Source organism: Salmo salar, chromosome 13 (genome assembly GCF_965601325.2).
Source record: "Salmo salar chromosome 13, fSalSal1, whole genome shotgun sequence".
In the NCBI taxonomy this organism is placed as follows: domain Eukaryota; kingdom Metazoa; phylum Chordata; class Actinopteri; order Salmoniformes; family Salmonidae; genus Salmo; species Salmo salar.
The window spans coordinates 85,497,448-85,512,231 of record NC_138303.1 but is presented as its reverse complement, the minus strand read 5'-3'; the positions used below and the strand labels follow the sequence as shown (position 1 = coordinate 85,512,231).

General features: G+C 43.0%; 1 protein-coding gene across 1 annotated transcript; it reads right to left on the bottom strand.

Annotated features, from left to right (window-relative positions):
* Positions 1–1,576: 1,576 nt before the first annotated feature.
* Positions 1,577–13,410, bottom strand: cchcr1 (coiled-coil alpha-helical rod protein 1). Its single transcript, XM_014137661.3, has 20 exons — positions 13,205–13,410; positions 12,446–12,737; positions 12,171–12,338; positions 11,882–11,999; positions 10,228–10,422; positions 9,941–10,104; positions 9,726–9,840; positions 9,389–9,490; positions 9,083–9,226; positions 8,817–8,927; positions 8,265–8,371; positions 7,887–7,999; positions 7,662–7,734; positions 7,359–7,483; positions 6,159–6,347; positions 5,851–5,952; positions 5,541–5,692; positions 4,873–5,020; positions 2,315–2,412; positions 1,577–1,839 (listed from the first exon to the last, which is right to left on the bottom strand). Exons 1-20 carry the CDS (start codon positions 13,269–13,271, stop codon positions 1,825–1,827), a joined length of 2,598 nt encoding a protein of 865 aa, XP_013993136.3. The 5' UTR covers positions 13,272–13,410; the 3' UTR covers positions 1,577–1,824.
* Positions 13,411–14,784: the final 1,374 nt, after the last annotated feature.

Here is a 14,784-nt window from a genome sequence, read left to right as displayed (position 1 = left end):
AAATGCATTTTAGAAGTAGTCACTGACCTCGGTGCAAAATGCAAAATGCAGCACACTCCAACAGCCAATAGTAATAGGGGGTTTCTGTGTCTTGGTTTGTTAGTGTGAATTTGTGTCAGTGCTTCTATAGTGTTATAACAAATCAAGACATTATGCAACGAACCAAACTAAGCCCACTGAAAGATACACATGACGTCATCTGCAGTGTCAGTCATCGTTATTGGAAAGCAATGCCCTCTGCTGGTTGAAAATGTTTCTGCAGGTGGTAATGTGCATGTGAAATACAAGAGTAGAATCTAGAGTACTTGTGTTTATCAATTACATTTGCGATTAAACTATACTATAGATCAGTACATAGAGTTTAGTGTTAGTATTTGCCTCCATCCAAAGAAAAGGATTGGCATCCCACTAAATTAGATGGATTGAGTAGTCCTCCAGAGATATAGGCCTAATCAGACAATCCCACATTGATCATGCCAGAAATGTTCATCATTATAGTGCTAACATGTAGAGAAAGAGAACATTCATGTCAACCTGTGTATGAACACGACATCACCAATACATGAATCAAAGTCATTTGTGTCAGTGAGCCGAAGTTAAACATACTCTGTGATAACAGTAACCTGACAGAGAGGACATTGGAATGGAAAATGGCACCCCTAACTGCATAGGATAAACGTCACGTCAGGGGTCCTCTCTGCACCAAACGATACAATGCCTTAGAGCTGCTGGGGTCTGATGAGGACACTGATGAGGACACTGCTGGGGACAGATAAAGCAGACATCCATCAGATGGTCCTGCTGCTGCTTCACAGCCTTCTGGGAAACAAATCACCCTGCATCATGCACTCTCACGTGCACGGCCAGCACATTCACAATCTCAGTCTGCCTTTACACTAGCATCTAGCACGTCGCCCACTTACAGCTAGTCAATACTGTACAGATAGCTTGGTTATCTTAGCCCTTCCCAACACCAGGATTTGTATTGTACCTCTGATGGATATGCCTGATTGAGTTTGTTGTTGGCATGGAGAGCCTCAGTCCCAATTAGTGCTGCATAAATTGCATGAAACTGTAATGGTGTTCTGTAAAAGGAAAAACAACAAGAGGCTGATGGCAAGAGACACAAACAGGAACCAGGGCTACACTTAAATTCATTTCAATTAATTTATCATTAGTATAGCTAATCATAATCATGAATGCTTATATATACACATGTGTATTTTTCTCTGCTGCAGTCCAGGTTGTTTTTCTGGAGCCAATTGATCACTCCAGCTAGTGCTTGATAATGGAAATATATATCACTAAAACATAAAAAGAGGACATACTTTCACAACACTAAATATAGCGACTAAATTGAACATCTCTTCCAGTTAGGCCTGACTTCCACTTATAGTCATAATCAGGCGATGACAGCTTCTGATAGACCGTGAATCACCAGGTCACTTTAAGTAAGAGCCATCTGAGTTTTCACATACTGTCACGATCTCTCCATTCCTTAATGGAGGACAGGCGATCCAAATTTTCATGAAACGCGTTCTAAGTTCCATCAAAAAAGCACTTCCCAGACACAACGAAAGTTTTAAATATCAACATAATTTATTACATCACAAACAAATACACAACTTTGTCAAAGATGGTGATCCATGTCTTCATAAACACAACCATTAGCAAGACTATAGAAACATCAGCAGAGGTCAATCTCACGTCTCCAGGGCTACAGTTCAGGGCACTCAGGGTCACAACAAGCATGTTTTTTAGTCTTCTCCAGCGGAAGGCAGCACACTGTTTTGAACGAAGCTATCCATTCATTTGATTTTCCTGTCACGCTGTGAGGCCCTGGGAGAAAGCACATTGACTTATTGATTAGACTGGGAGAACAGGCCACACACTCACCTACCTTATATGAACTCATCACAGTCAGTGAGCTTCTCCTCCGGCCGGAGCCTGTCAGCCAAAAGTCAATTAACATTAAGTAGATCCATGAAATCTTCAAAAATCCAATGCATTTTCAAACTGGGAACATTGCCGTTGTGTCGACAGTGCCATTTTATAGACATTAAGAAAGCACTAAATAATCCACCCACATAATACCATCAACATGGAGTCTGAGTTACATGTACGTAATGAAATGTCAATTAGTCATGAAGAGTGTATAAAAAAAAACTAAGATTTGAGACTTGAAAAGTTCAAATCTCAAAACAGAAATGGATCGCAATTTAAAAAAAGAAACATGCAGAAAAAAAAAGTTCCTAGTACTTATTGCGGACCGTCACTTTAGTGAGTCGTCCCCTCTGGTTCTGGAATACCGTACCCTGTCCCCATGTCCTTCCTCTTCTGCATCGTCTTCTGAGCTGTGGACCACTGCAGCACTCAGAGTCCGAAGGTCCCCAAGCACTGACAGTAGCGAGTCTAACAGGGAACACACAGAACAGTTCACTGGTTACTACTGTGTGTCTGTAGACATGTTAACTGTAGTCCAATAACAGTTTCAGTCTATGTTTTATACATTTGCTATAAACATGTTATAGATAATAGTATACTGAAGGACACCTGCTCTTTCCATGACAGACTATGATCCCTTATTGATGTCACTTATTAAATCCACTTCAAATCAGTGTAGACGAAGGGGAGGAGACAGGTTCAAGAAGGATTTTTAAGCCATGAGACATAGATTGTACAGTACCAGTCAAAAGTTTGGACACACCTACACATTCCAGGGGTTCTTTATTTTTACTATTTTTTACTCTGTAGAATAACAGTGAAGACATCAAAACCATGCCGTAGCACATATGGAATTATGTAGTAACCAAAAAAAAGTGTTAAACAAATCCAAATATATTTGATATAAAATTCTTCAAAGTAGCCACCCTTTGCCTTGATGACAGCTTTGCACACTATTGGCATTCTCTCAACCAGCTTCATGAGGTAGTCAGCTGGAATGCATTTCAATTAACAGGTGTGGCTTGCTAAAAGTTAATTTGTGGAATTTCTTTCCTTCTTAATGAGTTTGAGCCAATCAGTTGTGTTGTGACAAGGTAGGGGTGGTATACAGAAGATGGCCTTTACCAAATAGGGCTAAGTCCATATTATGCCAAGAACCATTCAAATAAGCAAAGAGAAAAGACAGTCCATCATTACTTTAAGACATGAAGGTCAGTCAACATGGAACATTTCATGTGCAGTCGCAAAAACCATGAAGCGGTATGATGAAACTGGCTCTCATGAGGACCGCCACAAGAAAGGAAGACCCAGAGTTACCTCTGCTGCAGAGGATAAGTTCATTAGAGTTAGTTGGGCTGCAATCAGATTGCATAGCCTGGTTCCTCTCTAGGTTTCTTCCTAGGTTCTGGCCTTTCTAGGGAGTTTTTCCTAGCCACCGTGCTTCTACACCTGCATTGCTTGCTGTTTGGGGTTTAAGGGTGGGTTTCTGTACAGCACTTTGTGACATCAGCTGATGTAAGAAGGGCTTTATAAATACATTTGATTGATTGATTGATTGATTGAAAAGCAGCCAACAAGTGCTCAGCATATGTGGGAACTCCTTCAAGACTGTTGGAAAAGCATTCACCATGAAGCTGGTTGAGAGAATGCCAAGAGTGCAAAGCTGTCATCAAGGCAAAGGGTGGCTACTTTGAAGAATCTAAAATATATTTTATTTGTTTAACACAACTTTGGTTACCGTAAATTCCGGACTATGAGCCGCCACCTTTTTCCCACGCTTTCAACCTTGCGGCTTAAACAATGACACGGCTAATATATGGATTTTTCCCGCTTTCAAAATGTTTTTGTTCTTCAAAAAAACACATTCTGTGACGTGCTCAGTTTTTTGCCGGCATGAAGCTTTCATTAGACCAATGAAATTGCCGAACGGGTTAAGGTCACAAACAGTGACGAGAGCGACAATGAAAACGATCCAATATCGGATGAAGCAATTCTGAGGCTATTCAACTCAGACACCGAAGGAATGACTTCAGTGGTTTCAGTGCACAGGAGGAGGAAGATAGTGACCAATGACTTTCTTGGTAGGCTACTGTTTACTGCTAATTTTTATTTTTTGTTACAAGCCGTGTTTCGTTAAAGCCTATTTATTTTTGTTACAAGCCGTGCTTCGTTAAAGCCTATTTATTTTTGTTACAAGCCGTGTTTCGTTAAAGTCTGTGTAAAGTTCATTTGTTTCAATGTACCGGTAGGCACCTGCGGCTTATAAACATGTGCGGCTTATTTATGTTCAAAATAATGATTTTAAAAAAATTCTGTGGGTGCGGCTTATATTCAGGTGCGCTCAATAGTCCGGAAATTACGGTACTACGATTCCATGTGTTATTTCATAGTTTTGATGTCTTCACTAATATTCTACAATGTAGAAAATAGTAAAAAAACTAAAAACACTTGAATGAGTAGGTGTCCAAACTTGACTGGTACTGTATGTGTGTGCCATTCAGATGGTGAATGGGCAAGAAAAACGATTTCAGAGCCTTTAAGTGGGGTATGGCAGTAGGTGCCAGGTGCACCGGTTTGTGTCAAGAACTGCAACGTTGCTGTTTTTTTTAACGCTCAACAGTTTCCTGTGTGTATCAAGAATGGTCCACCACCCAAAGGCCATCCAGCCAATTTGACACAACTGTGGGGAGCATTGGAATCATGGGCCAGCATCCCTGTGGAACACTTTCGACACCTTGTAGCGTCCATTCCCTGATGAATTGAGGCTGTTCTGAGGGCAAAAGGGGTGGGTGCAACTCAATATTAGGAAGGTGTTCCTAATTTTTGGTATAGTCAGTGTATAAAGTGTTATATATACGCACACACTTGTATTAGATTATAATACAAGTAAGTGACAATGTGACAACATGGTGTGTAGGTGGAAGTTACCTCTGGTCTGTGGCTGGTCTTTGGCTCTCAGAGTGTTGCTCTTCCTTGAGGGTCTCTGCTGCTGCTCCTTCAAGGCCACAGAAGTCTGCAGGGCTGTGGTCCGAGCTGCCTTATACTCACTCATCAGACCCCTCTCACGTACAGTCGCCTGTGGGAGGCAAAATATACAAATACTGAAAATGGATCTGTGTAAGAAAGTGTCTTGATAGTTGTCAGTTTCACAATTTTTTTAAACTTTCTCAACATGGTAAACAATAAGTCTCGCAGAGGCCATCCTTCCAAAACTCGTCTTGTTGACTGTTGATGGAGGCGCTGGCATTCAACGCTCACATTTGATTGCTCTGAGTAGAAATGACATTCCCTGTTAGGAGAGGCATTTTTTTGTTTGTCATTTTCATTTTTTTCTACCATGTCGGACAAAGTTTAAGTAGCCTATGTAGCATTGTTTTTTTGTATCTTATGTCAGCTTGCTTTTTGGAAGTCAGAAATGTTTCTGTTCAGAGCTTGAACCATGTGAAATACTAGTTTCCATCTAGACTAACCCCTTTTTAGCGTCTTTCTGACGACAAGTTCACCAGGCTTTCAGAACGTACAATACGTGAACGAAGCCTGAGGTCCGTGGCTAACTTACAATAAACCAAGACATGGGAAAAAAACAATGAACTCACCAAAAGTAGGTTTCTGTCCTTGTCCTTTTCTTGCAGTAGTTTCTGTAGATCCAGGATTTCTCTCTTGGTGTGTTCACTCTGAAGGCATTGTGCTTCTCTCTCCTGCTCCCTCTCTCTCTCTGCCTGTCTCTCAAACTGACGCAGGGCCACCACTTTAACAGACAGGAGTCCTATCAGTCTTAACCATATATATTTACACTACAGTACATTTCTGTAGATGCATATATGAATCCTCTGAACTCTACATGACCCTTTCACATGCTTGTGTTGAGATGACCATTATGTGATGAATGAGTCATGTGTACGCTACCTGCTTTGGTGTGTTCTCTTCTGGCCGTGTTGAGTTGAGATTCCATCACTCTAAGCTGCTGAGCACAGTGATCCTCTGTCTCAGACACTCTCTCTCGCAGGGCTGATGGGACACAGTCAAACAGAACATTTTGTGACATGTCAACAATTCGGTCACATCGATTTCAAGAGAAATTGAAATTTGATGAATAGATCAACAAATCCTTGCAGAACACAAGATATTTTAAATTCAGACAGTAAACTTAATTGACTGAATTACAATGGAATCCTGGCACTGTACACTTCAGTCCGCCCTGATTCCTCTCTAACCTCTGTCACTGGCCTCCTGTTGGCTGATCAGCTGTGCATGGAGCTGCTCTAGGTTGAGGTTGCTCTCCTCTAGCTGTGTGTGGGCCTCCTGCAGCCTCTGCTGGGCCTCCTCTCTGGCTGCCTGGGCCTCCTGGGCTTCCCCCCTGCTTCGCTCTGCAGCCTGCCTCAGCTGCCTCACCTCACTATCAACTGGAGAGGGGGAACACAGATGGTGTACTGCACGGGTGTCAAACTCATTTGCCCAGGAGGTCGCATTCAGTCTTCAACAAGGTCCAAAGGGCCGCACGGAAAATTGGTTATTTTTCCTCACTGTAAAAATTGCCAAATATAGGCCTCGATCCATAATTGGGGGAATTTTCAATGCTCCCGGTCTCTATCTTTCATTACGGTAATTATTAGCGAGCTGGACACAGTCAATGAACCGTATGAATGTAGGTTCATTATCATTACTACACTGTTCTCATTTGGTTTTGGTTATTTTAAAAAGTAGATTGACTTTGCTCCCCCCGCGGGCCGGATTCAAACCACCCGCGGTCCGGCTTGAACCACCTAGCAAGCCGTATGCTTGACACCCCTGGTGTACTGTATTCTGAGTATTTCTACTACCACATAGTCAGGATATACAAGAGGAGGAAGGCCCTAAAAATGGTCCAAGACTCCAGTCACCCTAGTCATAGACTGTTTCTCTGCTACCGCATGGCAAGCGGTACCGGAGCGCCAAGTCTAGGTCGAAACAGCTTCTACCCCACAAGCCATAAGACTCCTGAATCAAAAGGCTACCCAGACTATTTGCATTACCCTCCCATTTATACGCTGCTGCTACTCTATGTTTATTATCTCTGCAGTCACTTTAACTCTACCTACATGTACATATTACCTCAGTTACCTCGACTAACCTGTGCCCCGCACAATGACTCTGTACTGATACCCCCTGTATATAGCCTCGCCACTGTTATTTTACTGCTGCTCTTTAATTATATTGTATTTTTAACTTAACACTTATTTTTCTTAAAACTGCATTGTTGGTTAAGGACTTGTAAGTAGGAATTTCACTATAAGGTCTAAACCTGTTGTATTCGGCAAATATGACAAATAAAATTTGATTTGATGGTGCATGCAAATCTACTGTAGGTACAGATACAGGGTACAAGGAATTCATGCAAGTCTGAATCTCTCTGAACAGATGACTAAACAGCGTACACTGTTCACGGACATCAGCCAGGGCACTCTCAATGAGCTCAGGGGTTCTCTTGAGCTCCTGCCTGAGCTTGTCTCTCTCCTCACACGCCGAGGCCAGCTCTGCCTGGAGCTCTGTGACAGCGGCACTGTGAATAGAGAAAGAGGACAGCACAACTAGTGAGGCAATGGGAGATGTAGTGGTAGAGACAAACTGAGGCAACAGTCTACAAGTCAAGGCCTTTTCCTGATTAATAACTGGCCATTGCCAGCTCAGGTTCAGGGAGACCCAGGGCCAAGGTGGTCCAGTGTGGTCAGTTATCATACCGCTCAGAGACCGGGTTGGCTGCTTTAGTGGCCTGCTGCACTCTCCGTAGGGCCTCCTTCCTCATCATTAGACCTGCGAGACAAAAGTACAGTGAATATGTGGTCAAACTGATCCAGAATAAAACAGTGAAAAGAATTATCTAGGGGCACATGCAATTTAAACTCACTGTTGTAAGATTTCCTGTAGTTAAGCAGGGAGAAATAATTTCAGATCTATAGACAGACCTTGAATTGTGTCCACTCTTCTTTTGGCAAAGGTCAGCCTCTGGCCAAAGCTGTTCAGACGTGTTTGGACGGTCTCCACCTCTGACATCTTAGCCTCAAACGCCTGACTGAATCTGTAGAAAGAAGAACTGGTACTATAACAAAAGATTTGACATCAAATGAGGATTGTAGGATCGAGTAGTACACAAATTCACCCTGTGTCATTGGACATTTTACAACAGATGGTATGAGTGATATGGACTGTGAAAGCTGGGAAAGTCTAGAAAAGATTAGGTGCCCAATGTACAAAATTACAGTTAGTACAACTTAAATATCTCAGGCGAAGCTTGACTTGTATAGTGGTTGTCAAGTGGACCTGTCTATCTGTCAGCTCTTTACCGCTGGGCATCCTCTGTCATGGTCCTCAGTCCAGCCTCTGCCTCCTGACTCCAGCTCTTCAGCTCTGTGTTCTCCCTCTTAGTTGTATCCACGTCCTGCTCCATGGCCTGACAGGACCAGACAAACATAAAAACCCATCTGCCACAAGACAACTACTAGGGTCTCCTTTCTGATGAGGTCATAGTGACCTTTTGATTACATACAGTTAAATGTCAAACTTCTGAAAAAAGTTGAATGTCATCTCACACTGACTTCAGGGTTCAATCGTGTCTTTTGAGAATTGTTTGAGAGTATTTAATCTGGAAATTGTAATCATTGTTATACATTTTTTTAAAGGAAGCATTTTTTGTATTCTCTTAATACTGATGGGAGGTGCGTAAGAGGTTTTACATGAGAAGTGGCGCCCTCTGCTGTACTAACACGACAATGGTAATTGGCAACTCCCCCTGGCAACAGCAGATGCATCATGTCTCAACAAAATGGAGGAAAGCCATCCTATGAAGAGATGCATTGAGATACTCCCACAGAGGCTGTCCCCCTGCTCCTCCTCACCTCCCTAGCCACCCTCTCCAGCTCCAGCTCAGCTGTTCTGTCCTGCAGGCTGTGCTGGAACACACTGGACTGGTACTTCTCCTTCTTCACCTCCTGCTCCAGAGATGAGATCTGAAGCAACAGGACACACAATAGACTCATGGATGTTTTCTGCACGTTTCGAATATGTCCCTTATCATGAATCACAATTTGCCTATTTTACACTGAACATTATTTCAGTGGTTGGAGTTCGTCAAGTTAAGTCATAAGCCTCCTAAATCACATACGGTTGAGAGAAGTGTATCCTTTTCTCCCCTCAGTTCGATATCCTTTGAGCGAAGCTGGACCAACAACATGAAGACCTTCTCTCTCCAGCAACGCAGAACCCGAGTGGCTTTGGGCCCAGCTTTCAGGAGAGGGTCTGACAGAGTCTGTGAACGTGACAAAGCCTTTACTTAACCCACAAACCACTCAGATATAGTCACCCTCACATGGAGGAATGGATATTAATCAAGTATCTGAAAGAAATAAGAGGATTCTGCATCAGCTATAGGGCTGTGAACACACAAGCATGGTTCAAACACCTTCCCTACCATCTCCTCCTCTTGTAGGGCCAATATGTCGTTCACAGAGTTGAGTCTGACCGTCAGAAGCTCTGTTGTCACTTGCAGAGCCTCCTTCTCCCTATTCAGTGTCTATAGAGGAATTCAGATTAGAATATTGACTACTTATTACATAGTAATATGAAAATATGCTCATACCACACAGATTAAATGAGGCAAGATTCACCTTGTTCTACAGGCAAGACTTTGCTGGAAGAACAATCAATTTCTCTGCTTGGTTAAGCACCAACTGTCTTTTTCCTTGTGTGTTTCCTTAGAGCACACAAGTAACTTGATCTAAATCAATGTCATCAATGAATCTCCCCACCTGAATGGTTTCAGTTAGTTTCTCTTCCAACCCCCTCTCAGGGGTAAGTTGTCCAATGTAGTTTCTAAGACTCTGCAACGTTGCTGACTGGGTCTCAAAAGCAGTGCCCATTTGGCTGAAAAAATAAGAACCCAAAAATGAGATACTATCCATTTATTCATCCATTGAACAAAGCAGTATATTTACAAAGCTTTGGGATCAAATATAACATCTACCTTAGTTGTTCTTTCAGTCCATCTCTCTCTGCAGACAGTTCCAGTAGACAGCACTTCAGATGAGTCACCTCCTGTGACAGGTGACATAACCTCTCCTGCACCTCAGAGCTCATCTGTTTGACTGTGGACAATTCAGTGTCATGGGTGGCAGTCAACTGCTGCAACTAGAGGGAACAAATAAAGAGATCCACAATAAAACTTACATCTGTAAAAAATGAATTATTTGCGACATGTTTGTTAAATTGTTCAGAAAGAAATTCAAACAATCTGAAAAAAAACATTCTTACCTGTGTTTCATGTCTCCTGTGGGATTCCTCCAGTTGCTTATTTAGTTTCTGCAACTCCTGCTTGGCCTCCTCCCCAGCCTGCAGCCTGGCTGTATCAGCCTGCCTGGTCAGCCTGTGGGTTTCCTGTCTGCTCCTCTCCACCTCCCTCCTCAGCCTCTCAGCCTCCTCCCCAGACTTCCTCTCCAGCATCTCCAGCTGCACACCACAGAGAGCAGGCATTGTCCAATACAAGGTCAATGTAGTAAATAAAGAAGAGGTTTGAGTGGAAGCCTGGGAGCAGGGAATTGATTTAAACCAATAACTGTTTTGAAGCAGTGATTCAAAATTACAGTCCTTGGGGGCTGCAAGCATACCTGACTTGGCTTCTATACCATTTCTTGGACCATCAATATTCAATGTATTCGGAAAGTATTCAGACCCCTTCCCTTTTTCCACATTTTGATACATTACAGCCTTATTCTAAATTTGATTCAATTTTTCTTCATCAATCTACACACAATACCCCATAATGACAAGGCGAAAAAAGGTTTTTAGACATTTTTGCAAATGTATTAAAAAAATTACAACAATAATAAATTATTTACATTCAGACTCTTTGCTATGAGAATTGAAATTGAGCTCAGGTGCATCCTGTTTCCATTGATCATCCTTGAGATGTTTCTACAACTTGATTGGAGTCCACCTGTGGTAAATTCAATTGATTGGACATTTTTGGAAAGGCACACACCTGTCTATATAAGGTCCAACAGTTGACAGTGCAAGTCAGAGAAAAAAACTATTCATGAGGTCGAAGGAATTGTCCGTAGAGCTCAGAGACAGGATTGTGTCGAGGCACAGATCTGGGGAAGGGTACCAAAACATTTCTGCAGCATTGACGGTCCCCAAGAATACATTGGCCTCCATTATTCTTCAAATGGAAGAAGTTTGGAACCACCAAGACTCTTCCTAGTGCTAGACACCCGGCCAAACTGATGAATCGGGGGAGACGGGCCTTGGTCAGGGAGGTGACCAAGAACTCGATGGTCACTCTGACAGAGCTCCTCTGTGGAGATGGAAGAACCTTCCAGAAGGACAACCATTTCTGCAGCACTCCACTAATCAGGCCTTTATGGCAGAGCGGCTAGACGGAAGCCACTCCTCAGTAAAAGGCATCACCGGAGAGACCCTGAAAATAGCTGTGCAGCGATGCTCCCCATCCAACCTGACAGAGCTTGAGAGGATCTGCAGAGAAGAATGGGAGAAACTCCCCAAATACAGTTGTGGCAAGCTTGTAGTGTCATACCCAAGAAGAATCTAGGCTGTAATTGCTGCCAAAGGTGCTTCAACAAAGTACTGTGTGAAGGGTCTGAATACTTATGTAAATGTCATATCTAAAAACCAGTTTTTGCTTTGTCATTATGGGGTATTGTGTGTAGATTCATGAGGAAAAAAATATTGAACTAATTTTAGAATAAGGCTGTAACGTAACAAAACGTGGAAAAAGTCAAGGGGTCTGAATACTTTCCGAATGCACTGTATAGTTTTGCAATCATGCCACAGCTGCTGCAAGCTAGATGCAAATAACTGAACTTTCCCTTAGTTACTACCACACATAAAAGAGGTGAGCTGGGATGACAACCTACACAAATGTAGAGTTCTTGTGAATAACTGTTACCTGGGTGCTGAGTCTCTCTTTGTCCTCTCTCTTTTGGACCAGCTCCACACTGACTTGGCTGAGCTCAGTCTTAGTCTTATATAACTCCTCCCGCATCACCTCCATTTCATGACTCTGCCTGCAATACGGAGAGGGAAGGGAATATCACTTTTTTTTTTTTAAGTCAGTCTACTTAGAATAGAAGCAGGATACAGATTTCTCCATAAAATGTGAATTATTGAATGAGGAATGTAAGATCTAGGCTACTAATATGCCATAATGACAAGTTAGTGTCTATACAGTACAATACCTGTTCAGAGAAGTTTCTTTGTCCCTCATCTCCTCTCTCTGTTTCCCTGCAACTTCCTTCAGTGCTTCTACCTGGCCTTTCAGCCTCTCTGACTCTGCCCGGAAACGCTCTGTGTCCAGTCTCCATTCTGTCTCCCACCTGGAGGCCTGCTCACCTCTCACTCCAGACCTGTGTGTGGGGGGTGGGAGGAGCAGGTCAGGTGTTATGTTAATAGACATGAGTGAGAAGTGAATGAAGTGGATTTCATCAGCAAGGCGTATAGGGCAGCACCTGACCTCGCTATGGAGTGGGCAGAATCCTCTGTTGACTTCGTTCCTCTGGAGCGGTCTCCCTGTAACATCAGAATCCTCTGGTTTTCTCTGTGTAGTTCTAGAATTTCCTGTTTGGCCTGAGCCATGGTGAGCCATGGGTTGGCAGGGCCAGAGTCCGATGGGGGTGTTGTGGCATGGGTGACCCATTTTATTGGTGTTGTTCCTTGTCCCGTTACAGTCCCTGGTACTATGATGGAGGCAGACTGGGTGCTTGCGGTGAAATGGGATGGGGGCATCAGGGTCCTCTGACTACCCTCTGAAAAACAATATGCAGTATTCAGTATGTGAGAATTAACTTGCAACAAGCATGTGACAGTACACCTGCGAGTAAGGATGCTGTCCCAAATATAGAAATAGAATGAATAGAATGGACATCCCCATTCAAGTCAATGGTGGCATAATGGGTGGACTGGCGGCCATTGCGACTGTACCCATGGAGGAAGTAAAAACAGCAAGTGTACCCATCAATATAAATTAAATTGTATTTGTCAAATGTTCCATATGGTCCCAATGCCATCCAAGAGGACAGGTTCGGCGCATACGCGACTAGGTACGTTTGGTGCAACAAGACACAACTTATGCTGCTGTATAACTTCGAAAATTCTATAACTTAAGTAATTAGTTAGCAATGCTAAAAAAGTGCTAGGTAACGTTAGGTGCAGCTGGCGTTAGCTTCCGGGTAGCTAGCCAACTAACTTAGCTAGCTAGCTTTTTAGGACTTACTTGAGACACTTGATGCCACAAAATCGGACGGGGCATTCAACTTCTCATCCTCATTGCATCTTTCCATCAGAGAATCATAAAATGACCACTGTTCTAAAACAAGTTACAAAACAGTACACTTTTTATTGTGCGCGGGATCATTTTGAACAACACTTTCACGGCGATGCGTCGCTGCAACGACTCTTCCTGTTTACGTAGTTACGTATATGGGGTAGTTGCGTGGGCGTTGCATTCTCAATCGTTTTGGTAAACGGGAATAGATTTTTTTTTTTAAACATTGATGTATATCGATCAAATCAAGTCAAATTGTATTTGTCACATGCGCCGGATACAACAGGTGAAGACGTTACAGTGAAATACTTACTTACAAGCCCTTAACAAACAATGCAGTTTTAAGAAAATACCCCAAAAAGTAAGGGATAAGAATAACAAATAATTAAATAGCAGAAGTAAAATAACAATAGCGGGGCTATATACAGGGGGTACCGGTACAGAGTCAATGTGCGGGGGCACCGGTGTCGAGGTAATTGAGGTAATATGTACATGTAGGTAGAATTATTAAAGTGACTATGCATAGATAATAGAGTACCAGCAGTGTAGGGGGGGGGGGGGGGGGGGGCAAATAGTCTGGGTAGCATTTGATTAGATGTTCAGGAGTCTTATGGCTTGGGGGTAGAAGCTGTTTAGAAGCCTCTTGGACCTAGACTTGGCGCTGCGGTACTGCTTGTCGTGTGGTAGCAGAGAGAACAGTCTATGACTAGGGTGGCAGGAGTCTTTGACAATTTTTTAGGGCCTGACACCGCCTGGTATAGAGGTCCTGAATGGCAGGAAGCTTGGCCCCGGTGATGTACTGGGCCGTACGCACTACCCTCTGTCGTGCATTGCGTCGGCGGCCGAGCAGTTGCCATACCAGGCAGTGATGCAACCGGTCAGGATGCTCTCGATGGTGCAGCTGTAAAACCTTTTGAGGATCTGAGGAACCATGCCAAATATTTTCAGTCTCCTGAGGGGGAATACAGTAGGTTTTGTCATGCCCTCTTCACGACTGTCTTGGTGTGCTTGGACCATGTTAGTTTGTTGGTGATGTGGACGCCAAGGAACTTGAAGCTCTCAACCTGCTCCACTACAGCCCCGTCAATGAGAATGGGGGCGTGCTTGATCCTCTTTTTTCCTAAGAACTGATGTGTGCACAACAATGGGGCAAAACAGCAAGGGGTTGGCTTTGATTGTTGACAACATGCAAAATATATTTCGTCTACAATGTTTATTGAAAACATAAATTTGCTCAATGAGCACTTGTTTCCTCTCAAATACATCCTTACACTTGTTGGTTAGTGAATTTTTGCCATATTAGCATTGCCATGAAATCAGTCAAAAAAAGACATGGTATCAAGAACAAGATAAAACGAGCCATTTACGATTCCCCACATGGAGTTTCTTGTTATTCTTGCTAGCAATCTGGCCGTCCAGAATCACAACAACACGCTGACTTCTGCCCCATGGAAGCGCACATACTGTATAATCACAGATAGAACAATGAGACAGATATTTCACTGGATGTATAAATGTGAAGCATCCGC